Genomic DNA, 24,718 nt, shown 5'->3' on the forward strand with positions numbered 1-24,718 from the left:
AAAAAAAAAAAGTGAAGTTACCGTTCTGCCTACTTCATGGAGGTAATTATAAGGATAAATAAGTCAGAGTATGCTTAAAGTACTTAAACTGAATAAACTCTCTAAAGAAGTTTAATGTCCATTTGATGAATATGATTCTACTGATCAGTAATAAAAATGCTCACTGAATATTTTAGGTCTGTCCAACCAAACATTGTCTGGTAAGGAGAAAAAGGAAAAACAATCAATGGCTGTGTAATTGAAGCTTATATAGATACCTTTACTGCTGCATTAGGACAGGAGAGGTCTCAGCAACAACACAGTCTAAAAGACTGGAACCCTGCTAAAGAATTACCATACAATAAAATTATGTATGGTTTGAGCTTGTCTGGACACTGGCGAGGAAGGTTCTAAATTACTGTCATAACCAAAAGACACTGTTGTAAAGAACTGGTTCTCACCTTGGGGCAATTTTGCCCACCAGGGGACATTTGGCAATGTCTGAAGAGTTTTCTGCTTATCATAACTGGGGACAAGAGTGTTACTGGAAGGCATCTAGTGCGTAGAAGCCAGGAATGCTACTGAATATTCTACAATGCACAGCATCCCACGAGCAAGGAATTATCCAGAACAAAATGTCAACAGTCCTGAGGCTGAGAAATCCTATTTTAAAGCAGTACTATCTAGAAAACAGAATTTGGTAACAGCAGTACTCATTCTTTCATCAAGTATTTACTGAGCACTCACCATGCAGTTTCTGTATCAAGCTCCGTCCTAGGTGCTGAAGAGCGTAATACACATAACTATTTCATGTTCAGATGGCCTTGCAAGGATCTCAAGAACAGCCAAACAAGTTCACCATGACTGGAATTTGTACATCTTTTCTAAATACTCACCTCCAAGGCCTGCATTCGTTTTAACAGCATTTTATTTTCATTGTTCTTAATCTTTTCTTCGTAGAATTCCAGAAATGTTTTTTTGTAGACTAGTTTCATATTGTATTTCTTTGCCATTCTGTCCAAAAAAGAATACTTAATGAAAAAGCTTCCACATGTTTGTAATTCCTCAACTTACTTTTGTACAGCAATGACATCTTCTGGACTTAACTAAAAAAGCTATCACTTCCTTGATAAATTCACAATAGAGTAACACAAAATGAATCAAGGGTAACATATCACACCTAAAAGAAACACGCATTCTAAATCTCAGGGGTTTCAGAAGGCTCTGTTAGTAAAACATAAAGGTCAGGAAGCAAATGAGAGTCTCCGGAGCTATGAGATGCGGAAGAAGTGTAGGAAACTCCTTTCTACTGATTCCATTTCACTTTACTTGATCTCTCACAGCTGCACTGCAAACAGCTGCCGACTTCCTTCTTAAAGATTCACTTTCATCTCTTGACTTCTCTGGCAAGATAAACTCTTAATTTTTCCCCTACATCATGAACTGCTTCTTTGCAGGTTTTTCTTTTTTCCTTTTTACTTACACGGTTTTTTTTTACCCAACTTCTAAACTTCAAGGTTCTGAAGAGTACAGTCCAGAGCCCTACTCACTTCCACCCCCCAGCTATTGGTAGTTCAGCTGTCTCTCATCACTCATGGATTCTACTGCTTATTAGAAATCTTCACCTGCATGTGTCACTAGCACTCTCTAACTTCCCACATCTAAAGGTGAACATCACTGCTCTTTTTCTGCCAATCTTTGCCATTTCAGTAAATCCATCTAGTGATCCATGCCATCTCCCCTTCTCTTTTACCCACTGTGCTCAATACACATCACTAAGTCCTTTCTATTTTACCTAGAAAACATCAATTTCAAGTAGGTCCACTTCTTACCTCCTGCATTTGGCACCATCCTGCTGCTTCAGTCACCATCACCATTCAGTGGTACCAGTCCATAAACTCACTTTGCTTGTCCCCTGCTTCCATTCTTACTCTCCCTCAATGAATTTTCCAATCGCAGCCAGATTAAGCTTTCAGAAATGCAGACCTGAGTCATGTCACTACCTTCCTTAACACGCTCCACTGGGCTCCAGTGCACTTAGGACACAGAACATGGTCTCGAAGACATTCATCTGTAAAGGAATGCTGCCTCATTTTGAGACAGCCCCCGCTATCAGTCAGGATGGGCCTTCTTTCAACATCTTGGACTAGCCTAGCTTTCCCACTGCTGGGCCCTCACACACGCTGTCCTCTTGTCAGGAGCGTTCTTCCCTCCAGTCCTCAGCTGCCCACCTACTTTTCCATCCTTTAGATCCTGACTCAAACATCACTTCTTTACAGGTACCTTCCTTAAATCTTCAATTATATTAGGTCCCTCTGTTAGACTCTCAGGTATTTTTTTTCCTCACTGCATTTGCCAAGTTTATAATTATGTATCTATAGACAACAAGAGGGAGGCTGGAGATGACTTCAGGCAGCAGTTAAAGGAAGAGTGGAAGGAAGGGGAGAAACCCTGAAAATTAGGTGGGAGGGCTCGTGTACAGGGTGGCATTTGAGGGGATAGGGTAAGGGCAAACACTAGAGGGCCACTGAGGTTTCTATGTAAGAGGTATATGTAAGGCAGGATTCTGTTACTTCAATTAATCCTCCTTGGAAAGGCAACATGAGCAAAATTAAGTCTTTTATTCCAGGCAGTTCATTTTCTTTTGTAGATCTCTAAAATAAGCCTTTAGAAATGAAATCAAGTTTTACACCTAAAAAAAATCATGATTCAAAGAATTGAGGCCCGATTTGAATAAGTTTTGCCACACAAAAAGCTTATTTCTGTTAAATTTCTTAATGAAATGGCAAAAAGGCATCTCAAAACCCCCACACATTTTCAGATTCTATTTCATCCAATACTGTTTCAATAAATAATCTTTTAAAAAGTTAGATATTAAACTGATGACTTAGGTTTACTATCATTAGGCAATTAAAAAAAAAAAAAGACCGCTAGGTCTTGTTTAGCATTTAAAACAAATCTTTTGTTTTATTATCTTTTTGATTATACTAAAATCACCAAACTGTTAACTAAAATCTCAAGCTAACATATTAAACATACTCAATAACATTCCACAATTAATTTCTTTTTTAAATAAAGTTGAAGAGCAGTAACATTTCCCCAGTTTATTAGTTTTAAAAATTAAAAAGCAAAATGTAATTGATATTTTTAAATTTTGTAAACGGTTTATATTTATAAAATTATGCACAGTATTTTCCTCATGTTCAGTCACAGTGCTACTTGGCTTTCTTATATTATTGAATAAGCTATTACAGAACTCCTGAAAATACTGTAACCCTAATTTTACAGACTGACTGAGTTACAATTAAAATAATCACCAAGCAGAAGTAAGCAAACGATATACCTCTTCTTTTTCTCAGTTAATATTCAAAACAAAAGATTTTTGTTTCTAAAAAGTAGAAAATCAAGTTCAATCAATCATGACATGGCCTACATTTAAGCTGACTTTAATTATACTCTCCCCACCAGGGAAACTCTGGAAACCAAGGTGTATCACAAGGCCTTGAAGCCTTACCTGGTAAGGCCCAGTTACCCCCACCTTTTCCTGTGTCTACAGTTTGCGAGGACTCCTAGGAATTCAGGCACATGGGAGAATACATTCCTGAATCAGGATTTTATCATCAACATTGCCTGTGAGACATAGGCAATTTCAAAGTTATAGTGAAATGCAAACAACTTTTAATACTCATCTCTGTCAATAGGAGGATCTTTGATTTATGAAGACTCATTGTTTATCATCAAAGTTACCAGCAGTCACTAAAAAAAAAAAAACTTTTGCTATTTGCAGTGTCAGGCATTTTGTGCCATAAGCTGAAGGCAACTGGTTCCCTTTTTCACCCATAGGATTAAAAAATTCCAGGAATGAGAGAAAACTAAGTTAGGCTATATGAGACCCATGGCAATAATCCCCTAGATGTGAGGCTCGTCTTTTTTGTTTATTTTTTTTAAAAAAACACACAAAAAAAACAAGATTATACTTTTTCTTTGGCCCTTATTTAAAATAAAGAGTAAAATAAATATTGCTTTTCCCCCATTTTCTTTCCCTTAAGACAAAAAGAAAAGAGTGAACAGATTAATGACTTCTTACTCATTTAGCAATGGAAAATAGACCAAGAATTCAGGAACATCCACAACACCTTCCAAGTTGAAGTCATATTTGCAGCCAAATAAAGGATAATCTCCTTTCTTCTGAAATTTCACAGTATATATTTCATTTCCAAATGATTCTGTTTCTGAAGCTTCAAGGCGTCTTCTATCAAGGTTATCCCCCAAACAAAATAAAAAGATTAAAATTGTGATTAGTGTAGACTTATTTTGATCAGATTATGCATGTGAAAAACTACATGATGCACACTTGATTAGCTTTTTAATTAGATCTGGGCTACCTTTTTTTTTTTTTTTAAAGTGACAAGGTCTTAATCTGTCATTCAGGCTGGAGTGTGGTGGTGTGATCATAGCTCACTACAGCCACCAACTCCTGGGCTCAAGTGATCCTCCTGCCTCAGCCTCCTGAGCAAGGACTAGAGGGGCGTGCCACCATGCTGGCTAATTTGTAAATTTTTTGTAAAGACAAGGTCTCACTATGTTGTCCAGGCTGGTCTCAAACTCCTGGCCTCAAGCAATCCTCCTGCCTTGGCCTCCCAAAGTGCTAGGATTATAGGCATGAGCCACTGCACTGATTTGAGCTACTTTAAGAAGCAATATACTAAAAGATCACCAACAGTCACACCAATAAAATTAAGCTGGAAGTAGGTATCACTCTCATGACAGCTGGTTAATCTCTGTGCCTGTCTATCTGACCTGCAGTTTGTCTATCACTATAACTTCAGTCTCTAACTTACACATAAAGATGAACTTTTAAAAGTTCATCTGTAAATTTGTCTATTGAATTTAAATTTTGAATGTCTACTCAAATATCTTATGAAAGTGTTCAACACTTATAAAATTAAAATAGCGTATTTTAATAAAATCTACCTCTGATAAACATTTGCTACTTAATACTGAATATTTTATAAACCACAATATATTTAAAAGTACTTACATCAATTCAAAGCTATTGGGAGTAGTACCAATAAAATAGCCCCCAGGGCTAAGTCTCTCACACGCATTTCTCAGCATCATGTCAGCCTGCTCATACGACTCAAATGAGTAATGACAGACAAACTGACAACTGCAGATGTCAAAACACATTTGTGGGTCACGAAATTTGTCAATCAGAAGTTCCTGAAACAAATTAAAATGAGTTAAGATTATGAGGGAACTACAACAAAGATTAAAAACTTTTCAGTAAATTAACTTCTAGAATGTAAGGTTCTTCCTTTCCCTCACAATCTTCAACCTATCCTTTCCCTTGTACAATAAAGGACACATAGAAATCATGCATATATTCTAGTTTAACAGAATAATTTGATTCCCACTTTCACAGTATTTAAAAACTGAGGAATTCTGAAATCATGTTTAAAATATATTAGTCAATTATGACATTTCAAGTTGATCCTTTCATCAGTTTACTTGACAGCTAAAATAAAATGACATTCAACAATAACTTGAGTTAAAAAACATCTGGCGTTTGGCATTTTTTACAAAATGCAAAAATGTTTGAAAGGTATTACAACTTTCTGGCAGTATACTCCCACTTATCTTTTTCACTTTCAAATTTCAAACAAAATGTGTATGATTAAAGGTATCTGTAACAGTTCAATGAGCCAGCAAGTCAATGAAGAACAAAAAGTTCATGGTGAGACTTTCACTCTTGAAGCAGTTCTTTTTAAGAAATTCAGAAACAGGTGGAAGGTAGGAAAAAACCAAACAGGCTCTGATATGTTGGGAAACTAATAAATTACAAGGTGAACAAAACATAGGATAAGTTCAGTTCTATTTCAAAATACTGGAAAATAAATGATGTCCACACAGAAAAGCAACAGCTAATTTCAATTCAAATTATTAAAAGCAAAAAATTACAAGTATTCAGTGAGTCATTCAAGGGAATTTATCACAATAGAATTTCCAGTCGAAAGTGAAAATGCATGTCCCAAGGTTTTTAAAGTTTCAAAACACATTTTAAAAAATGAGTGTCCAGGCACCATGGCTCATGCCTGTAATCTCAGCACTATGGGATGTAGGCAGATCACCTGAGCTCAGGAGTTTGAGGCCAGCCTTGGCAACATGGCAAAACCCCATCTTTACAAAATATATAAAAATTAGCTGGGTGTGGTGGCATGTGCCTGTAGTCCCAGCTACTCAGGAGGCTGGGAGGCAGGAGAATCACTTGAGCCTGGGAGGCGGAGGTTGCAGTGAGCTGAGATCGCGCCACTGTGCTCCAGCCTAGGTGACAGAGTGAGACCCTGTCTCAAAAAAATAGAATAAATTTTTTTTAAAAAGTAAAAATTGAGTTGATTTTTAAAACAAATTATTTACCCAAACTAAAAAATGTAAAAAATACGTTGACCAAAGAAAGAAACTGTACCTTTGAGCTGTCAGCAGTTATAAATTCTGCACTGAAAATATATTCACTATCACGACGATTTTTCATGTCCTCATACCGCTGCTGACACTGTTTGACAGAAACATCGGCAATATCTGGAAGGATGGAAGGGTATTAGTAAGTATCAATACAGAATGCCAGAAATCTAGACATTGATCTCAACTGACAAACTCTGGCATAAAAGTCGGCCTCAGTACCAGTGAAAAGGTTTTATTTCCTTTAAAAGAAAAGAAAAGGGCTTTGTTCCGACGCAAATACCCTATCAGTTTTCAAGAGGAACTAAAAGCGTCTTGATAGGTACGGATGCTAGAAAAGTTCTATCATGATTTTTAAATGCTTATTCAAAGTAAAAAGGAGAAAGTTTTATTCCAATCTGAATTATAAAACCTAACACTATCAATAAGCCCAGTTTTGGAAATACCAAGGGTATATTTTTATAATAAAATGTTATTTGCCCTTTTCTTTTTTGAGACAGTCTTGCTGTATTGCCCAGGCTGGAGTGCAGTGGTGCGATCTTCACTCACTGCAACCTCTGCCTCCAGGGTTCAAGTGATTCTCATACCTCAGCCTCCCGAGTAGCTAGGATTATAGGTTGTGTGCCACCATGCCCAGCTAATTTTTTGTATTTTTGGTAGAGGATGGGGTTTCACCACATTGGCCAGGCTGGTCTCTAACTTCTGGCCTCAAGTGATCCACCCTCCTTTGCCTCCCAAAGTGCTGGGGATTATAGGCATGAACCACTGTGCCCAGCCTGCCCTTTTCCCTGTTTAAAGATTCACACTGATAATACAAAGGCAATGGGATCTTATCACAAATACAAAGTAGCAGCACTAAATGGTACTGGCGGTACTTCATGTATTCTTCACCACTATACAATATGCAGGGGGAGAAAAGCAGTTTCATTTAAGAATGCCCTTGATAAAATGGTGACAGTTAATTTTATTAAACCTGGGCTTTTGAATACACACTTTTTAAAATGTTGTGTGATGAAATGGGAAGTAACAAAACATTTCTGCTACCTAACAAAGTTTGATGGTCATCTTCAAGAACAGTACCGACATGACTGTTCTGAGTTTTGAGCTGTACTGGCCACTTTTTTTCTGAGAAAATCATTTTGACTTGAATGACTGACAAACTACGGTTATGCAGACTTGAGTACCCGGCACATATTTTCTTGAAAATGAACAAAGTGAATCTGTCACTTAAAGTTCCCCAACCCTTGGGCCACAAACCAGTACAGGTCCATGGCCTGTTAGGAACCAGGCTGCACAGCAGGAGGTGAGTCGCAGGCAAGCTAGGTTGCATACTCCTCATGAGAATCTAACACCTGATGATCTGAGGTAGAATTCCATCCCCCCCGCTCCTGTGGAAAAACAGTCTTCCATGAAACTGGCCCCTGGTGCCAAAAAGGTTAGGGACCACTGATTTAAAGGGAGACAAGGGACAGTGTATTTGTTGCCAAAAATAAAATTGACTTTCAAATAAGAATTACAACCCTGAAAAACTCGTATTGATCACTGTGGGCTGGACTTCTTCCCAATACTTTTCTGATTGGCAGTGATATTAAACACGTGATTTTTTGATTCTCAACAATTAGATCTGCATAACTTTAGTGAACAGTATTTTCCAAGTACTATAAAATCATGCAGGAAGTGCAAGACAGATTAATGGATTTTAATGTTATACAGTATAAAAAGTTCATCAGTAAGGTTTCAGATTCCATTGTAACTACTCTTTAAGAAACTACCACTTATTGAGTTTTGATGTAGTAACAGACGAATATCTACAATTACCAAAAAAGGCTATTAAAATACTTCTTTATTTTACAGCTACTTATCAACCAAAATAAAATCACAACATATTGGATGCAGAAACAGGTGTGAGAATCCAGTTGTCTCCTGTAATTTCAAACTCTAAAGGGATTTACAAAAATGTAAAAGCCAGCCTTGTTACTTTCACTTTAATGAACTAAAAAATATTTTCAAAATTCTCAGCTTTAATTTCTAATATAGTAAATATCAGTAGCTACTTACCATAATTACATACAAAAAAGCTTTCTGGGGTCCTCAATAGTTTTTAAGTGTACAGGGCTCATAAAACCAAAAAATCTGAGAACTGCTAATTTGGGCAGTACTTCAGAAGTGGGAGTATGTATCTCTTTTAACTCACCACATCAGAAAGACGCTGACGTCTGCTTGTCCCACTTCAGTGTTAAGACTAACCACTGGACTAAGGTGATTGATTGATTCATTATGTTACTATCGACTTTTCCCTTAATGGCTTCAGTAGCAAAAAAAAAATGATTGCCTAGATCTATTATTTCATAAATGAAAAAAATAATGATTTTCTAATTCTATAAATCCTCTTTGATTTATCTGATTAAAAAAAAATGAACTGCCCTTTTCAACCATCTGATTACAAATGTTTGATTTCCTCCCCTTAATTTATAAGTTTCAGAATAGTTTCTTAGCAACCTTCAAGGGTGAACAATGTGTTTTTCTGATTTGATGTGTCCAACTGCTATTTTTTTTTTTTAATGTTAAAATTATCCTATTTTTGCCAATGGAAACCTTTTCAAGTCTGCCCTTTAGACATGACTCCAACCATCTTTGATAGCTTCCTTCCTTTTGGGAAGGAAACGTTATCCCAGGCTTATTAATCTTAGTATGAAACTATCAGGAAAGTCTTGTAACTAATTTTTTTTTTGAGATGGAGTCTTGCTCTGTCACTCAGGCTGGTGTGCAGTGGTGCGATCTTGTCTTACTATAACCTTCCCCTCCAAGGTAAAAGTGATTCTCCTGCCTCAGCTTCCTGAGTAGCTGGGATTACAGGTGTGCACCACCATGCGCAGCTAATTTTTTGTATTTTTAGTAGAGACAGGGTTTCACAATGTTGGCCAGGCTGGTCTCAAACTCCTGACCTCAAGTGATCCACCCACCTCAGCCTTCCAAAATGTTGGGATTACAGGCATGAGCCACCGCGTCGGGCCGTAATTAATTTTTAAAAAACCCATCTCATGCACAGTCCCAGATATCTTGCAATTAGAGACAATCCTTCTTATTTTCCATTTATCTGACTACAAATTATTCTTTCCCATACCATTATTTATCTTACCAGTACAAACTAGCTTGTTAATTCTTCCTTTTTTCCATTTCAGCAAATCTCCACCTTTACCACATCCCAGGTCCAAAACAGTGATATCACGTTTTTTCTTCTGTCGTACCTTTTCCAAAAATTCTCCTAAAAGAGAGAAATCAGTCACAATAAACTACCTCTTCTTCAATTTTACTGAAGTATAAACTGTTACCTCTAATAACCTACTATCTTTTGCCCAATATGTAACATAAACTATTACACATCCATTTATGTAATTTGTAACTTTTGATAAGTAACTAAAAATATGACTAAGAGTTGATTAATCTGATCCTCTATCATTGAAGAGTATGTGTCTGGTGTTTTGGAAAATAAAGGCAGCATTTTGAATGTTACTTTCAAAAATGAATTTTAAATAGCAGATATTTAAAATTCTAATATAAGACAACACAACACTTGTTCAGGATGAGATAAAAAGCTAAGTAAGGATGAGAAAAACTAATTATTCATAATTTTTTTTGTAGCTTTCTCTTTCCATAGCTAGGTGTTTAACAGTAGACACGTAAGTAAATCAAAGTTGTTATGCAATGATAAAAGAGCCTGATTATCAAAGATGTCAGGCTTACCACCAAGAGAAATATAAAAACTAGAAAAAAAAAAAAGCACTATGTCTTTTAGTTTTAGCATCATCAGAATTTGGTAGACCCCAGTCTACTAAATGACGTTAACAGCCAACAGATAACATCAGTAGGCACCCAAACATCAATAGGCAAATTGTTCAAACGTCAATTAAAAGCATATTAATATTCTCAGGCAAGTTAAGTATTCAACAGTTCTAAAACTTGATACAATACTGAATCCTAGATACATTCTCCTTGTCTTTATTACTGAGCTGGATACTTTCAGGTGTGTATTATTTTGATGGCTGAAATATCCTGTACAAGTACTTTCACCTTCTGCAGGAACTTAAAGTAACTTCAACAGAAGCACAAGTGTTCCACAATATTTAACTTTCTGCCATGAATCTTAATAGCATAAAAATACTGAAAGAGCGAAAAACAACAATTATAAAATCTCTGCATTTATATACAGTAAGACTAACAAGAGAGGAAATCATCAAGAAACAATTTCAAAAAAGCCTTTATCACATTCAAGAACTATACTCAACTGTTTACTTACCAAGCTACAAGCACCAAGAAGAAAGAGAAAATGAGTGACAAAGAATGAGTGTTGAGAAAGGAAAAAGCCAGAGAGAAAGCTTGGCACAGATCACGCTGATTGTATTAGGACGTTAAAGACAGGTGCAAAGCACACATCAAGAGAGCTGCTAGAACAGCTGAAGAAGGAAAGAATACCCTGTATATGCTGAGAGACAATTTTGCCAACTCTGACTTCAGTCCTTTAAAAAAAATACCTCTTTTCTGATTATAGAAATAATACATGTAACAATGTGGAAAATATGGACTCAAAAAAGTTATTCAATAAAAAAATACATGAATAAATAAGAATTCATAAAAAATCCAATAAGTTATCTGCATCATTGAGGATAATGAAGGAAGAGAAAGGCTGAAAAGAAATTAGGACTGGGGTAGAGAGAGAACCTTGTGAGTAGAGGCTGAAAATGCCATTACATTAATCTTAAAAAAAAAAAGAAAAAAAAAGTGAACACTCATTTAGCCTAAGCTGACACATGGCAGAGTCAAATATTTTTGTAACAGAACATGAATATTAAAAACAAGTGATATACAAAATATTAAAATGTGTTCAAAGTAAGCCTAGTTAGTTCCTACTGCTAATACTTCTCAGAATAGGTAATTTATCTTTGAAAATTAGTAAATTATCATCAAAACTAGTACGAAGTACCCCTAATTGGCACTTTATTCTTTCTAGCATAATTAAGAAGGCATTCTCACTTCTTCGACTGGCTTGAAAAAAAATCTTTATTATGAAAAATTTTAAAACAAACCACTTTTTAAAGTTCTCTAAATTTATCTAAGAGTCTACTTAATGCACTAAATGCACTAAATAATTAGTGCATAACAGAGCAATAATTATATTCTTTTTTTTACCCTATCTTATGGTGCTGACAAGAATTGTATTCTGAATCATATTTTCTCTGCTCACTTTCATTTTAATTTCAAAGGTGAGTTCCCAATAGATAAAATTTTGGCTCAAAAAAGTTGAATGTCTTCATCTATCCTCAATGTAATACACATGATCTTTATCAATTAATTGAAGGCCTCAACAAATCAAGACACTGCCTATTTCTTGACTTAATGAAACCTGAATGTTTAACCAACAATATGCAGTTGCTCCAAAACTATTAGAGTGAAATAGAATCATTACTTAATAGTAGTAGGTAACCTTAATTCTGTGCATTAAAAAAATATTGCCTTCTGAAAGCCTGATTAACATAATAATTAAACACTCATTAAAATTTTACACAGTCAACCAAAAGTAAATATTAGAAGAATTTGTCTTCAAGACCTAGTCTTGGTTCTAGCTTTATAAAGTCAAGGTTTGATAATTAAACGAACAGGAATTAAAGACTCAGTAGCTTGGTGTTGGATCATACCAATGAGAACACTTTTCATCCAATTATTAAAGTTTCTTAGGTAAAAAATACGACTTTGACTACGCTTCTCCAAACCAACTTCCTGAAGTTCATTGTAATGGGCAGCCACTGCTGAGCTGTGTCCTTCTTCCAGATTCTGAAAATAAAAGAGAATAGAAAAATATCAAGGATCAGAACATGGTAAAAATAAGCCTCAGAACATTTGACCTGTGAACGGATAAAATACTATTAGAATTGGTAAACTTCACTAAACAATGGCAATTAACCACAGAAGTCTCACTAATTATCATTAGACCTAAGATTTGTTTTCTGTGTCTCTGTGTATCAGTCCATTTTAATGTTGCTGATAAAGACATACCCGAGACTGGGTAATTTATAAAGAAAAAGAGGTTCAATGGACTCACAGTTCCTCATGGCTAGGGAGGCCTCACAATCATGGTGGAAGGTGAAAGGCAGGTCTTACATGGCGGCAGGCAAGAGACAATAAGAGCCAAGTAAAAGGGGAAACCCCTTATAAAACCATCAGATCTCGTGAGACTTATTCACTACCATGAGAACAGTATGGGGGAACTGTGCTCATGATTCAATTATCTCACATCAGGTCCCTCCCACACATGTGGGAATTATGAGAGCTATAATTCAAGATGAGATCTAGGTAGGGACACACCCAAACCATATCACCTTATTTTGAAAAACATCTCTAGGTTTAAAATTTTCATTGTGATATTTCATCTGCATAATTTTAGTGTCAATGTCTTAATAAACCCAGTACTCTTCCAGAGTTCTGATTTATTCAGTTCAATAAATGACAGTCAATGTTTGGTGTTACTACAAAGGAATAAATTAGGAATAAGCTATAATTACATTATTATTATAAAGCTGTTGTGAAAATTAAATAAGATAATGTATATAAAGAGATTAGGCCTGGGTAAGGTGGCTCATACCTATAATCCCAGCACTGTGGGAGGCCCAGGTGGGAAGATCACTTGAAGTCAGGAGTTTGAGACCAGCCTGGCCAACATGGTGAAACCCTATCTCTACTAAAAATACAAAAATTAGCTGGGCATGGTGGTGCACACCTGTAATTCCAGCTACTCAGGAGTCTGAGGCAGGAGAATCGCTTGAACCCAGGAGGTGGAGGTTGCGGTGAGCCGAGATCAGGCCACTGCACTCCAGCGTGGGCAACAGAGCGAGACTATCTCAAAAAAAAAAAGAGAGATTAGAATTCAGTAGGCTATGTGCAGTGTTAGTGATTTCTATTATAATAATGCTATTATATATGTTATATGTAACCCAACAGTTTTCAATTTGTGCTTCCTGAGGCCCTAGGAATCCTGTAAAAATGCCATGATAGGTAAAGGGCTTCGGATCCTCCTACCTCCCTTTTCAGCCGAAGTGCTGAATTTCACTGATGTGCTGAAAGGCCTTTCAGCAAATCCTTGACCTATTTTACATAACAGGTTTAAGTGTAAGATTTTCAGTTGAAAAAGGGGTTCTGGGGCTAGTAAAAGTTTGAAAACTATGTTTAAAATACAAGCTCCCAGCTGGGCGCAGTGGCTCATGCCTGTAATCCCAGCACTTTGGGAGGCCGAGGTGGGCAGATCACAAGGTCAGGAGTTCAAGACCAGCCTGGCCAATATGGTGAAATCCCATCTCTACTAAAAATACAAAAATTAGCCGGGCATGGTGGTGGGCACCTGTAGTCCCAGCTACTCGGGAGGCTGAGGCAGGAGAATCGCTTGAATCCAGGAGGTAGAGGTCCCGGGAGGTGGAGGTTGCAGTGAGCCGAGTTTACACCACTGCACTCTAGCCTAGGAGACAGAGCGAGACTCTGTCTCAAAAAAAAAAAAAGCTCCCCTCTGTTACAAGAATTCACATTCCATTGATGACAAAAGCCTCACTACCAGTCACTTTCCTCATAAGGGCCAATGGCAGAATTTTATTTACTCATTAAAGTACTCTTTTCCTCTAACTCCAGATTCTGCCTCAAATTCCTTTCTAATGTGGTATTTCCAGATGAAAACAACTTGCCCTATAATATCTTTGCTAAATATTAGGCATTTGCATTCACTTAACTAAAACAGTATGTAAAATACATTAATAAGAAGTTGAAAACAGTTTAAGGAATTACATTAATAAAGGGATGTAAAGCTAGGTATAATTTTAAAAGTTATCCCTTTAAGTGATAACTTCTGACAAAAAAACTGGAGCTGAACACCTAATAAAAAAGAAAAATAGGTAAATCATTTGGATCTCATACTCTAGTCTTTTTAAAAACGCTGGAGGACTGCTTATGCCCAGGAGGTTGTGGCTGCAGTGAGCTTTGATTACACCATTGCACTCCAGCCTGGGCGACAGTGCAAGACTACGTCTCGGAAAAAAAAGTTTCTAGTTAAATAGTATTCTAAAATAAGATAAAGATTATCTCATTAGAAAATAAAAACAAACAAAAACTAAAAAATCTCTCTCATTAGCAGGAGACATTTCACCTTAACAGAAATCATAAGAGGTAAAAGCCTACTTTGTCTTAAAACCGTATCTATTAAAAATAGAACATTCTTAAGCTATTATGTAAAAACCAGTATGAATCCACGGGTGTTCCACATTTCAAACTTACATATTCTATTATGAATAAAAGAAAATACACTGAACATACTTTCTGCTTTTCAGGAACATCTTCAAGTGTTATTTTTCTCTTATTTTGAGTGCCATCTCCAGTAGAAGATGCATCTTTTGGAACATCCTCAGTTTCTCTTTTTCTTTTCTTTGAATTGCCTTCAGCATCACCACAATCTTTTTCCTCTGGGACAATTTCGGGATCAAGTTTTCTCTTCTTGGATGGAGTGTCTTCCCCACAACTAGAACTTTCCTTTACAAGATCATCTTCAAACTCTTTTCTCTTTCTTGCTGTGTCTACTTGCCTACAGACAGAAGTCTTTTCAGAAAGCCCAGTCCCAGAAGCTGTTGTGTTTTCATTAATACTGAATGAAGACTCTGTTTCAGAATTCACTGACGCTTTTGCCTGTTCAAGAGACATCTTTTCATACTCCTCTGCTTTTGTAGAATTTGCCATTTATGATTACTTGAATTGATGGTAAAACTTCATGAACCAACACTAGAATGGGAAAAAATTGGTATTACTTGTAAACACTAAGACTTTAAAACAATTTTTCTTTTCTTGAGACGGAGTTTCACTCTTGTCACCCAGGCCGGAGTGCAATGGCATGATCTCGGCTCACTGCAAGCTCCACCTCTGGGGTTCAAGTGATTCTCCTGCCTCTGCCTCCCAAGTAGCTGGGATTACAGGCACCTGCCACCACGCCCGGCTTATTTTTTGTATATTTAGTAGAGACCCGATTTCCCCACATTGGGCAGGCTGGTCTCTAACTCCTGACCCCAGGTGATCCGCCTGCCTCGGCCTCCCAAAGTGCTGGGATTACAGGCGTAAGCCACTGCGCCTGGCCTAAAATAATTTTAACTAGAATTTGATCAACGAGGAGTTTAAAAAAATCTAATTGTAGAGAGAATATTAAAAAATGTTAATTGATATTATGTATGAATTTCTGAATATGGCAGTACTAATTATAATCCCCCCAAAATTCTATAATCTTATTCATAAAAGTCACTGTTGGCATTAAAGCTGACAAAGGAAGTGGGGATACACATGCACTAGCTCCATTTCGGTTCTGATCCTTACTCTATAACCCTGGTTCCCAAACTGCATGGTTGGCACCATAACAAACAGGCACCATAGAACCTAATGTGGAAGATATCACAGAAACTACCAGCTTTAAGTACAGCACAGTTCCAGCTAAATAGATTGCACTACATACCTTTCAATGACTTTGTGAAGCTGAGATTTTGATATCACAGAAAATCAAGGTGAAACAGGAAATGAGGTTGGTGGTGCCTATCTGATTTCGAGGCTTGAAGTTGTACAGTACCCAATAGGTTCACACATCCTGTAAGGGATTGTGATTAATCAAGAATAAAACAGAAACATTACCTTTCCCCCCAATTTATGTGTGTTAATTTTTTAAACAGACATAAAGTTGTTAGACCATAAATACTTTTAAATTCTTTGGGGTAAACTACTTAATAAATGGAACTGTTATATTTCTTTTGGCCTATGGACACTAAGGGCATCAAGAACAGAAAAAGTTTGGGATTCTACAGCAAGATTTCTGAAATCATATTTCATAATGGGTGTTCCAATTAGGTAGAAAGTGAAGAGAGTAGAAATGGCTTTAGACAAGTTTCAGGACTCAGCCTGCAGTTTGATGACCATTAAGTCTCTTTCAAATATGTTTTTAGACCTACATTAAGACGGGAAAGTGAGAGAAATAACTGAACTATCTTTTGGGCAAGAATTATGGTGGTTCATTTATTAAGCCATTCAACAAATTTAGTGACCTCCTACTATGGAGAAGCTCAATGTAAATCATATTTTCAAGATGTTTATACCTTATATACCACTATTAAAATGTTAAGCTTTCGCTGGGCACAGTGGCTCACACCTGTAATCCCACCACTTTGGGGGAACGAGGTGGGCAGACTGCTTGAGCTCTGGAGTTCGAGACCAGCTTGGGCAACATGGTAAAATCCCGTCTCTACAAAAAATAGCTGGGCATGGTGGCACATGCCTTAGTCCCAGTTACTCAGGAGGCTGAAGTAGGAGGATCACCTGAGCCCAGGAAGTCCAGGCTGCAGTGAGCCGTGATTGTGCCACTGCGCTCCAGCCTAGGCAACAAAGTGAGACCCCACTTAAAAAAAAAAGCTTTTTCATGAAAGAAGTGTTTGTGCTTAAAAAAAAAAATAAGTAAATAAATAAAAAGCCTTTTGGATAATGAAAAAGAATAAGAAATCAAGTTGCTTAAAGGAATGGGTAACAAGTCACTATGAATAATGGGTAAGGGTTTCAATGGTTATTAGTTTTCATGACCTACCATTTGAGGTAACAAAATACCAAGAGGTACCAAATAGAATTGAATCAGAGAACAACAACAAATCAGAAAAGTAATTTTCAGAATACTTAAAATGATTATCTAGAAAAACTGGCTACCAACTTATCAAATTCCTATTTCTCCTCCTCTGCCATTGATTTCCTAATGGACATTGGCTTTAAATTCAAATAAAGAAATGTGACTTATCTTTAGCTATATTTATTACCTAAAATTAATATTGAGATTTAAGCATGAATTTTATTTATGTCACTTTCATGATATCACAGATGTGACACCATAAAAACATAATTAGGTCAGAAGAAATGACACAGCATTCCAGATGACCACAAAAATGAGTAAGAATGTTTAAAACCAAGCATCATGTTTACAGCCAACTTGTTTTCAACAAAGGTGCCAAGAACGTACACAGTGAAAAGACAGTCTCTTCAAAAAATGGTGCTGGGAAATCTAGACCACTCTCTGTCACCATATGCAAAAATAAAATCAAAATGGACTGAAAAATTTAATACCCAAAAGTGTGAAACTACTTGAAGAAAACATTGTGGAAATGCTTCAAGACACTGGTCTGGGCAAAGATTTTTATGGTAAGACCTCAAAAGCACAGGCAACAAAAGCAAAAACAGACAAATGGGATTACATCAAGCTAAAAACTCCCGCACAGTAAAGGAAATAAGAGTGAAGAGATAACCTACAGAATGGGAGAAAATATCTGCAAAACCATTCATCTGACAGGGGATTCACAACAGGAATAAGAAGAAACTCAACTCAATAGCAAAAAAAAAGCAATCCTACTACAAATGGGCAAAAGATCTGAACAGACATTTCTTAAAAGACACACAAATGGCCAACAGGTATATATGTAAAAAATGCTCAATATCAGTAACATCAGGGAAATGCAAGTCAAAACCGCAATGAGATACCATCTCATCTCGGTTAAAAAGGCTTTTATCAAAAAGATTTTTAAAAAATGGATGCTGAGGCCGTCACGGTGGCTCACACCTGTAATCCCAGCACTTTGGGAGGTGGAGGTGGGCAGATCACTTGAGGTCAGGAGTTCAAGACCAGCCTGGCCAACATAGTGAAACCCCGTCTCTACCAAAAATACAAAAATCAGCCAGGCATGGTGATGTGCGCCTGTAATCCCAGCTACTCGGGAGGCTGAGGCATGAGAATCGCTTGAAGCCGGGAGGTGGAGGTTGCAGTGAGCTGAGATCAAGCCACTGCACTCCGGCCTGGGCGACAGAGCAAGGCTCCGTCACAAAAAAAAAAAAAAAAAAAAAAAAAAAGATGCTGATGAGGATGCAGAAAAGGGGGAACACTTGTACACTGTTAGGGGGAATGTAAATTAGCATAGCCACTAATTTACATACTGGGAAAAGTATGATGGAGGTTCTTCAAAAAACAAAAAATAGAACTAGTGCTATTGAGATGAGTTTCTTCTATATTCTGGTTGTTAATCACCTGTCCGATGAATAGTTTTGCAAATCTGGGTACAGATCCAAAAGAAGGGAAATCAGTATATCTAAGAAATATCTGCAGTCTCAAGTTTATTCACAACAGTCAAGCTATGGAATCAACCTAAGCGTCCATCAACAGACGAATAAAGATAATGTAGCATATATACACAATGGAATATTAGTCATTAAAAAGAATGAAATCCTGTCATTTGCAACAACATGGATGAAACCGGATGTCATTATGTTAAGTGAAATAAGCCAGGCACATGAAGACAATATCATGTTGTCACTCATGTGGGAGCTAAAAATGTGGACCTGATGGAGGTAAAGAGTGGATTGGTGGTAACCACAGACTAGGAAGAGTAGCAGGAAGAGGGGGATGAAGAAGAGAAATTGGTTAATGGGTACAAAAAACCCCAGAAGAAATAAAATCTAGTGCCTGATAGTACAGTGGGGTGGACACAGTTAACAATAACTTATTGTGTATTTCAAAATAGCTAAAAGAAAAATTGGAATGTTCCCAATATAAAGATAAATGTTTGAGATGACAAATATCCCAACTGCCCTGATTTAGTCGTTACACACTGTATGCATGTATCAAAATATCACCTGTACCTGCAAATATGTGCAACTTCTATGTATCAATTTAACAAACGGGGGGAAAAAACCCCAAACCAAACTCAAAGTGGAGTAATGAAAACACTCCAAAGAGAAGAGAGCTGTCCCTCAAAATCTTCGAGAAGAAACCTTCGAGAGGTGGTCGACTGACATGGAGATGGACACGCGATAAGTAACCACACGGACATTTCGACCCGGCTTTCCAGTCACACCTCCGAAGCAAGCTATGTCTCTGCGTCATTTCAGCTCCTCAGGGTACGACCGAGCAGGCCGCCAGGGCCGCCGGGATAAAGCCCAAGCGGGATAAGCTCTAAGCCCCGACCCGCCCGCTTGACCCTCTACTACGGGGACCGAGAGGACGCACAGAGGCGAGAAGGGACTTCTCCAGCCAAGTTCACCCCCTCCATCATTCGCGCAGCCTGTTACTCAACCTCTGGTTCAGGTTTCCGAGGAGCCGCTGAAGACAAACCTGCGGACCCCACGCCCCTCCCCAGCACGGCCCTGGGGCGCGAGCTGCTTCTCCCACCCGGGCTCGCCCAGTCTGGAGGAGGAACAGCGCCCGCCCACCCCAAGGAGTTCCCATTTTGCTTGGGACTGAGGACACAAGGCAATACACCCACGCGTTGGGCAGTGAACCACAGGGCTAATGCGAAGTGAGCCCATGTCAGGGATGGGAGTGCCACTTCCACCCCTCCACGACGGCGGAGGGATAAACACAAAGAAAGGAAGGGCCGGAGTTCCAGCCGTCACACTCACCAGCACAGCCAAACGCGATTCTGTTTGCGGAAACGGCGGTCCGCGCCACGCGTGTCTGCTTACGTCACTTCCGGAGGTGCGAGCGTCACGTGAAGACGCTCAGGGGAGGGTGCCGCGACGCACGTCCTCCGCGCCGGAACTACGAGTCCCGACGTGCCGCGCGCGGCATGCAGAAGCTTCGCTGAGTGGGCACTGGCGGTCGCGAGCACGTTGCTAGTGGGCGCGGCTGGTGGGGCCGCGGGCGGTAGGGGGCTAGCGTCCGGCTGAGCCCCGCGGGTTCCAGCACGCGGCTCCACGCTCTGTCGGGCTGCTCTGCTGAGTGACACCGCCGTGGCATCCAAGGAGCTGTGGTCCAGCCTGCGCGGCGGGAAGCGGCGGCGGCGGCTGCAGCGTCCTAAGAGGTAGCATGGGCCCCAGGCCTCTGTGGGGCAGCGGGAGGGGTCTAGAGGGCACCTTCAACCCTGGGCGTGTGTCCGGGAGCTGACTCGCGGCGCGAACCCGGCAACTGCTTCGCGTGCGCCGCTCTTCCGACTGTGGCAGTGTACTACCGCCAGACTGGGGTCGTCCACAGTCGCCGACCCCACAGACCCCGGCGGCCGAGAGAGGTCCTCCCGCCCTTCCGGGTCGAGCCAGTGTCCTGGCAAATCTTGCTTTGGGACTGTTTTTCAGCCTCCTCTGCTGTAACCCTTCACCGTGTTCTCTTCCCTTCCTCGGAAGCCAGTTGAAGAGGGGCCTGGAAGCGCCCGCGGTCGGAATGGTTTTAAAAATTAGCAATTTCTTATTAGGGACTGGCAGATTGGTCCTTACCACCGTATTTGGGAAGCCACAAGAGACCATTCTTACCTGTTAGATTCTGAGAAAAGGGACAGCCTATACCTCTTCTTGACAAATACCTAAGGATGCATTAGTCTGCGTTGGCTCAACTTGGCATGGTGTAGTTTGGGGGAGACAACACACTTTTTTTGGCCATCACCCCAGATTTCTACTGGGGAGTGAAAGCGCCTACTGTACTGAAACTCGAAAGCTCCATAGTTGAGGACTTTCAACCTGAGATCAGGGTCAAAACTACCTGTGGATAGATTATTGAAGCATGTGCATATTAACGTCGTGCGTCAAGTCCCCACCTTCCAAGGTTGTAAAACTGATCAGATTTACAATCCGTCTTGAATTACTCTTTACCAAAATTGATTCATTTAAAACAGCTTTGAAAATGTGCTTTACCAGCCTGCCTTCTTGTCAGTAGGCAGAGGTATATTAATGAGTAGATCTGGCTTTGGGGAAGGCTGCATTTGCAGCGTTGTACTTTCCAATCTAATCACTTCTAAATTGTGAGCATTAGCCCATCTGAGGTTGTTGACCCCTTACAAACTTTGAACCAAGAATGAGGCCTATTTTTCACAAATAAGGATAAGCCATCAATTTCTGATGACTGCTTGTATTTGTTATTATATGAAATGAGCTAAGTTGAGAATTAATCTCATTTCATGAATATTGACAACTGCAAAGGTGTAGGTCTTAGAGATCGAATGCATTATAGGCACATACAAGCATTAGAACCAGGCAGTTACATTCCCTGGTCCTGATGCTTAAGTTTCTTGAGATAATTGCTGTTGTCATTTTACAGAAAATGAGTGTAAATTTTGACTTTTGAAAACATGTTTTAATGTTTTTAAACACCGGGCGCAGTGGCTCACTCCTGTAATCCCAGCACGTTGGGAGGCCGAGGCGGTTGGATCACGAGGTCAGGAGTTTGAGACCAGCCTGGCCAACATGGTGAAACCCCGTCTCTACTAAAAATACAAAAATTAGCCGGGCGTGGTGGCACATGCCTGTAATCTCAGCTACTCAGGAGGCTGAGGCAGGAGAATCGCTTAAACCCAGGAGGTGGAGGTTGCAGTGAGCCGAGATTGCGCCGTTGCACTCTAGCCTGGGCGACAGAGCGAGACTCTGTCTCAAAAAAAACTAAACAAAACAAAAAAATGTTATTAGATTAAAAGCCTCTTAACTATGTGTTTATGAAAACTCCACGATGATGGGATATATAGAGATTACATTTTTTAGTTTTTATAAAACTTAACTAGAAGTCGTGTAAATTCATTTGAGAATAGAGGGGAAGGATTCTTGAAAGCAGTTAATGTAAGAAGTAAATGAGCCAGATAAAAATGATTTTAAAGTTACCATTGGTGTTATTTTTTCCTCATTATTACCTGAGTAATCTCTGGTTTTCTGGACATCAAAATAATAATAGCTAATACTTGAGTACCTTTTAGGTGCCAAGGTTAGTGCTTTATTCATTTGCACTCGTTTGATTCTAACCGAACCCAGTGGTATAGTTATGAGTGTTTGTTTTACAGATGAGGGTTAAGTAACTTGGCCAAGATCATGCAGCTTGTTAAGTAGTGGGATCAGGATTTGGACCCAGGCAGTCTGGCTGATTGACCAGACTCTGCTAATAATGAAACAGTGCCGGCTAGAAGGCCATACTCAGAACTGGACGTTGCCTAGCAAATAGTAGATTTTCAGAAAGTGTTTTGATACTTCTTAATGCCTGGTTATGATGTGCCGAGAGAAAACAGTTAGATAAGGATGTTATCTTGCTGGAATGTGAGCTCCACCAAGACAAGGAAAGGACATGCAGGATTTATTTCAACCCATTTGTAAGAAAGTGAGAGCACTTCTCTCAGAGGTATAATTTTAAAGTGTGATTTCTGTTGTAGAGTTGAGTATTATATTTTTGAAACATAGAGATTATTTAAAAAATGTAGAAACAATGTTATAGTTTCCTAAGATAGTGTTCTGTGAAGAGAGGTGGTTCGTGGAAGCTTTGTTCCTCCAAATAGTTTTGGATGAAGGACTTTTCCTCTGTTCCACTCAGGGAAGTGTTCCTACTGAAATTTCATTGTCTTTCAGGAACAAATAAAATATTATTGTTTAAAAGGTTTTTCCTTCAGTTGAAAATAAGATTTTGTGAGTAATACTGTGTGTGGTGATTAGTTTTATTATGTCAGTTTAGCTAGGCTATAATACCTAGTTATTTAATCAGATACTAGTTTGATTGATGCTATGATGGTATTCTGAAGACGTGGTTAACATCTATAATCAGTTGACCTAAACTAAAGGATATTACCCTAAATAATGTGGGTGGTCCTCATTCAATCAATTGAAGGCTAAAAAAGCCAAGACTGAGGTGTCCTGAAGAAGACAGTATTTTCCTCAAAACTGCAGCATCAATTCCTAAGTTTCCTGTCTGTAGATCTACCCTACACATTTTGAAGTTGCTAGCCCCTACAGTTGTGTGAGCCAGTTCCTTAAAAAACCAATATCTCTGTATCTGTCTATATGTAGATGAAGATATTTGTTTTTATCTACATCTATATATTTTTTCTTATCAGTTCTGTGTCTCTGTAGAGCCCTGACTGATTCAAATTTGGGTGCTGAGAGTGCTTCTAGTGAGCAGAATCTTAAGGATGAGTTTTCTGAATTGATTATAGTGTTTCTGGAATTGGTTTTCTAAACTGATCAAATTCAAAGGCAATAATGAGTATTCCCAGTAGAAAAGAGGGCACTGATAGTCCCTGGTGTGATATGGCAACAGAGATATGCAAAAGATCACTATTAGATACTCCCACTCATGCTTATAGACAAGATTCAGAATGATCAGGTATTTGATACCTTAGAACATTTTAATCAAATTAATGAGTATAATAAGATAGGCTGGTTGCTTTTAACTGTGCTGGGTAAAGTGAGAAAAGAAAAGGGTGATCCCAGCTACTCGGGAGGCTGAGGCAGTAGAATCGCTTGAACCCAGGAGGTGGAGGTTGCAGTGAGCCGAGATCGCACCACTGCACTCCAACCTGAGTGACAGAGTGAGACTGTCTCAAAAAAAAAAAAAAAAAAGAAAAGAAAAGAAAGAAAAGGGGAGCTTAAGGCTTCAAATTCCCGATTGAAGCTCCACATAAGTGACCTGAAAAGTTTCTCTGTCTGCCCTGAAGAAACCCGTATCTCTTGTAGCTGCAGAGCTGAGGTTGGTGAAAACCAAATCCAGAGTCTCATCCTGTAGGTAGGTGGCTGAATTACAGTGCTAACTGAATTCCCTTCTTCACCTTGGTCTGCTATTAAAATGAGGGCATTGATTGGGAAGGAATGGGATCCGCACATTTGGAATAGGGCCATATGGGAACATCCTGATGAAGTTGGGGATGTTAAACTCCTAAATTTGACTCACTCTTTTTTGCCAGTAGAAGCAATTCTTCCATCTCTGTTTGAGGACGTTAACTCTGCTTTGCCTGAAGAACCTGTAATGACCTCCCTTGAGGTAGTTACCTTGCAAGACATTGCCGGTTCTCCTCAGGAATCCGTGAAGAGCTCTGGGGTTGCTTTTTCTCTTCAGGTCAGAGATTGCAGTGGGAGCTGTTGCCACTGACTGGGGGTCTTTAGCTGCAGCAGGGATGGTTGGATCTAGGATGGCAGGGGCCATGTGATCACCAAAGAGTAAGTGGGTGTGTTGCCATCATGGGGGACAGCGGAGTCAAAGCAACAATCTGAACAGCCTGACTTGGGGGTCCTAATTGGGTGGGTGGTCATGGTGTCCATAGGAGAGAACTCGATGGGCGGTCTACTGAATTCTGACTTGGTCTCTATAAGCAGAAGAGTTCTAGGTCAAGTGAATGGAAGCCTTACTTTAATTACCAAAGAAAGAGTCATGGTCCCTCAGTCGATTCCCAGATTTGAGTCACTTTACAGACCCAGAACCCCTTGACTGAGGGGAGGCTGGATCTTTTTGAGGAAGGAC

At 39.0% G+C, this 24,718-nt stretch overlaps 2 protein-coding genes across 4 annotated transcripts in view; one reads left to right on the plus strand and one right to left on the minus strand.

The window, feature by feature from the left end:
- Positions 1-20,082, minus strand: part of RNMT (RNA guanine-7 methyltransferase) — a 37,378-nt gene extending 17,296 nt beyond the window's left edge. The window contains exons 1-9 of one of the 2 annotated variants that reach the window (XM_054461243.2): positions 19,927-20,082; positions 15,965-16,093; positions 14,788-15,246; positions 12,132-12,267; positions 9,578-9,703; positions 6,446-6,558; positions 5,021-5,202; positions 4,067-4,231; positions 876-993 (exon numbers count right to left, since the gene is read on the minus strand). In XM_054461243.2, coding sequence (XP_054317218.2) covers positions 876-993; positions 4,067-4,231; positions 5,021-5,202; positions 6,446-6,558; positions 9,578-9,703; positions 12,132-12,267; positions 14,788-15,204 — 1,257 coding nt within the window. In that variant the 5' untranslated portion in view covers positions 15,205-15,246; positions 15,965-16,093; positions 19,927-20,082. The remainder of the gene's footprint in view (positions 1-875; positions 994-4,066; positions 4,232-5,020; positions 5,203-6,445; positions 6,559-9,577; positions 9,704-12,131; positions 12,268-14,787; positions 15,247-15,964; positions 16,094-19,926) is intronic. The other variant, XM_054461246.2, reaches the window with a different exon arrangement.
- The window catches only part of FAM210A (family with sequence similarity 210 member A), a 59,158-nt gene continuing 54,477 nt past the window's right edge, over positions 20,038-24,718 (plus strand). Inside the window, exon 1 of one of the 2 annotated variants that reach the window (XM_054461247.2) lies at positions 20,038-20,327. The gene's annotated coding sequence lies outside the window, so the exon portion shown is untranslated. The remainder of the gene's footprint in view (positions 20,328-24,718) is intronic. The other variant, XM_063653351.1, reaches the window with a different exon arrangement.

The sequence above is a fragment of the Pongo pygmaeus genome, chromosome 17, assembly GCF_028885625.2.
Source record: "Pongo pygmaeus isolate AG05252 chromosome 17, NHGRI_mPonPyg2-v2.0_pri, whole genome shotgun sequence".
In the NCBI taxonomy this organism is placed as follows: domain Eukaryota; kingdom Metazoa; phylum Chordata; class Mammalia; order Primates; family Hominidae; genus Pongo; species Pongo pygmaeus.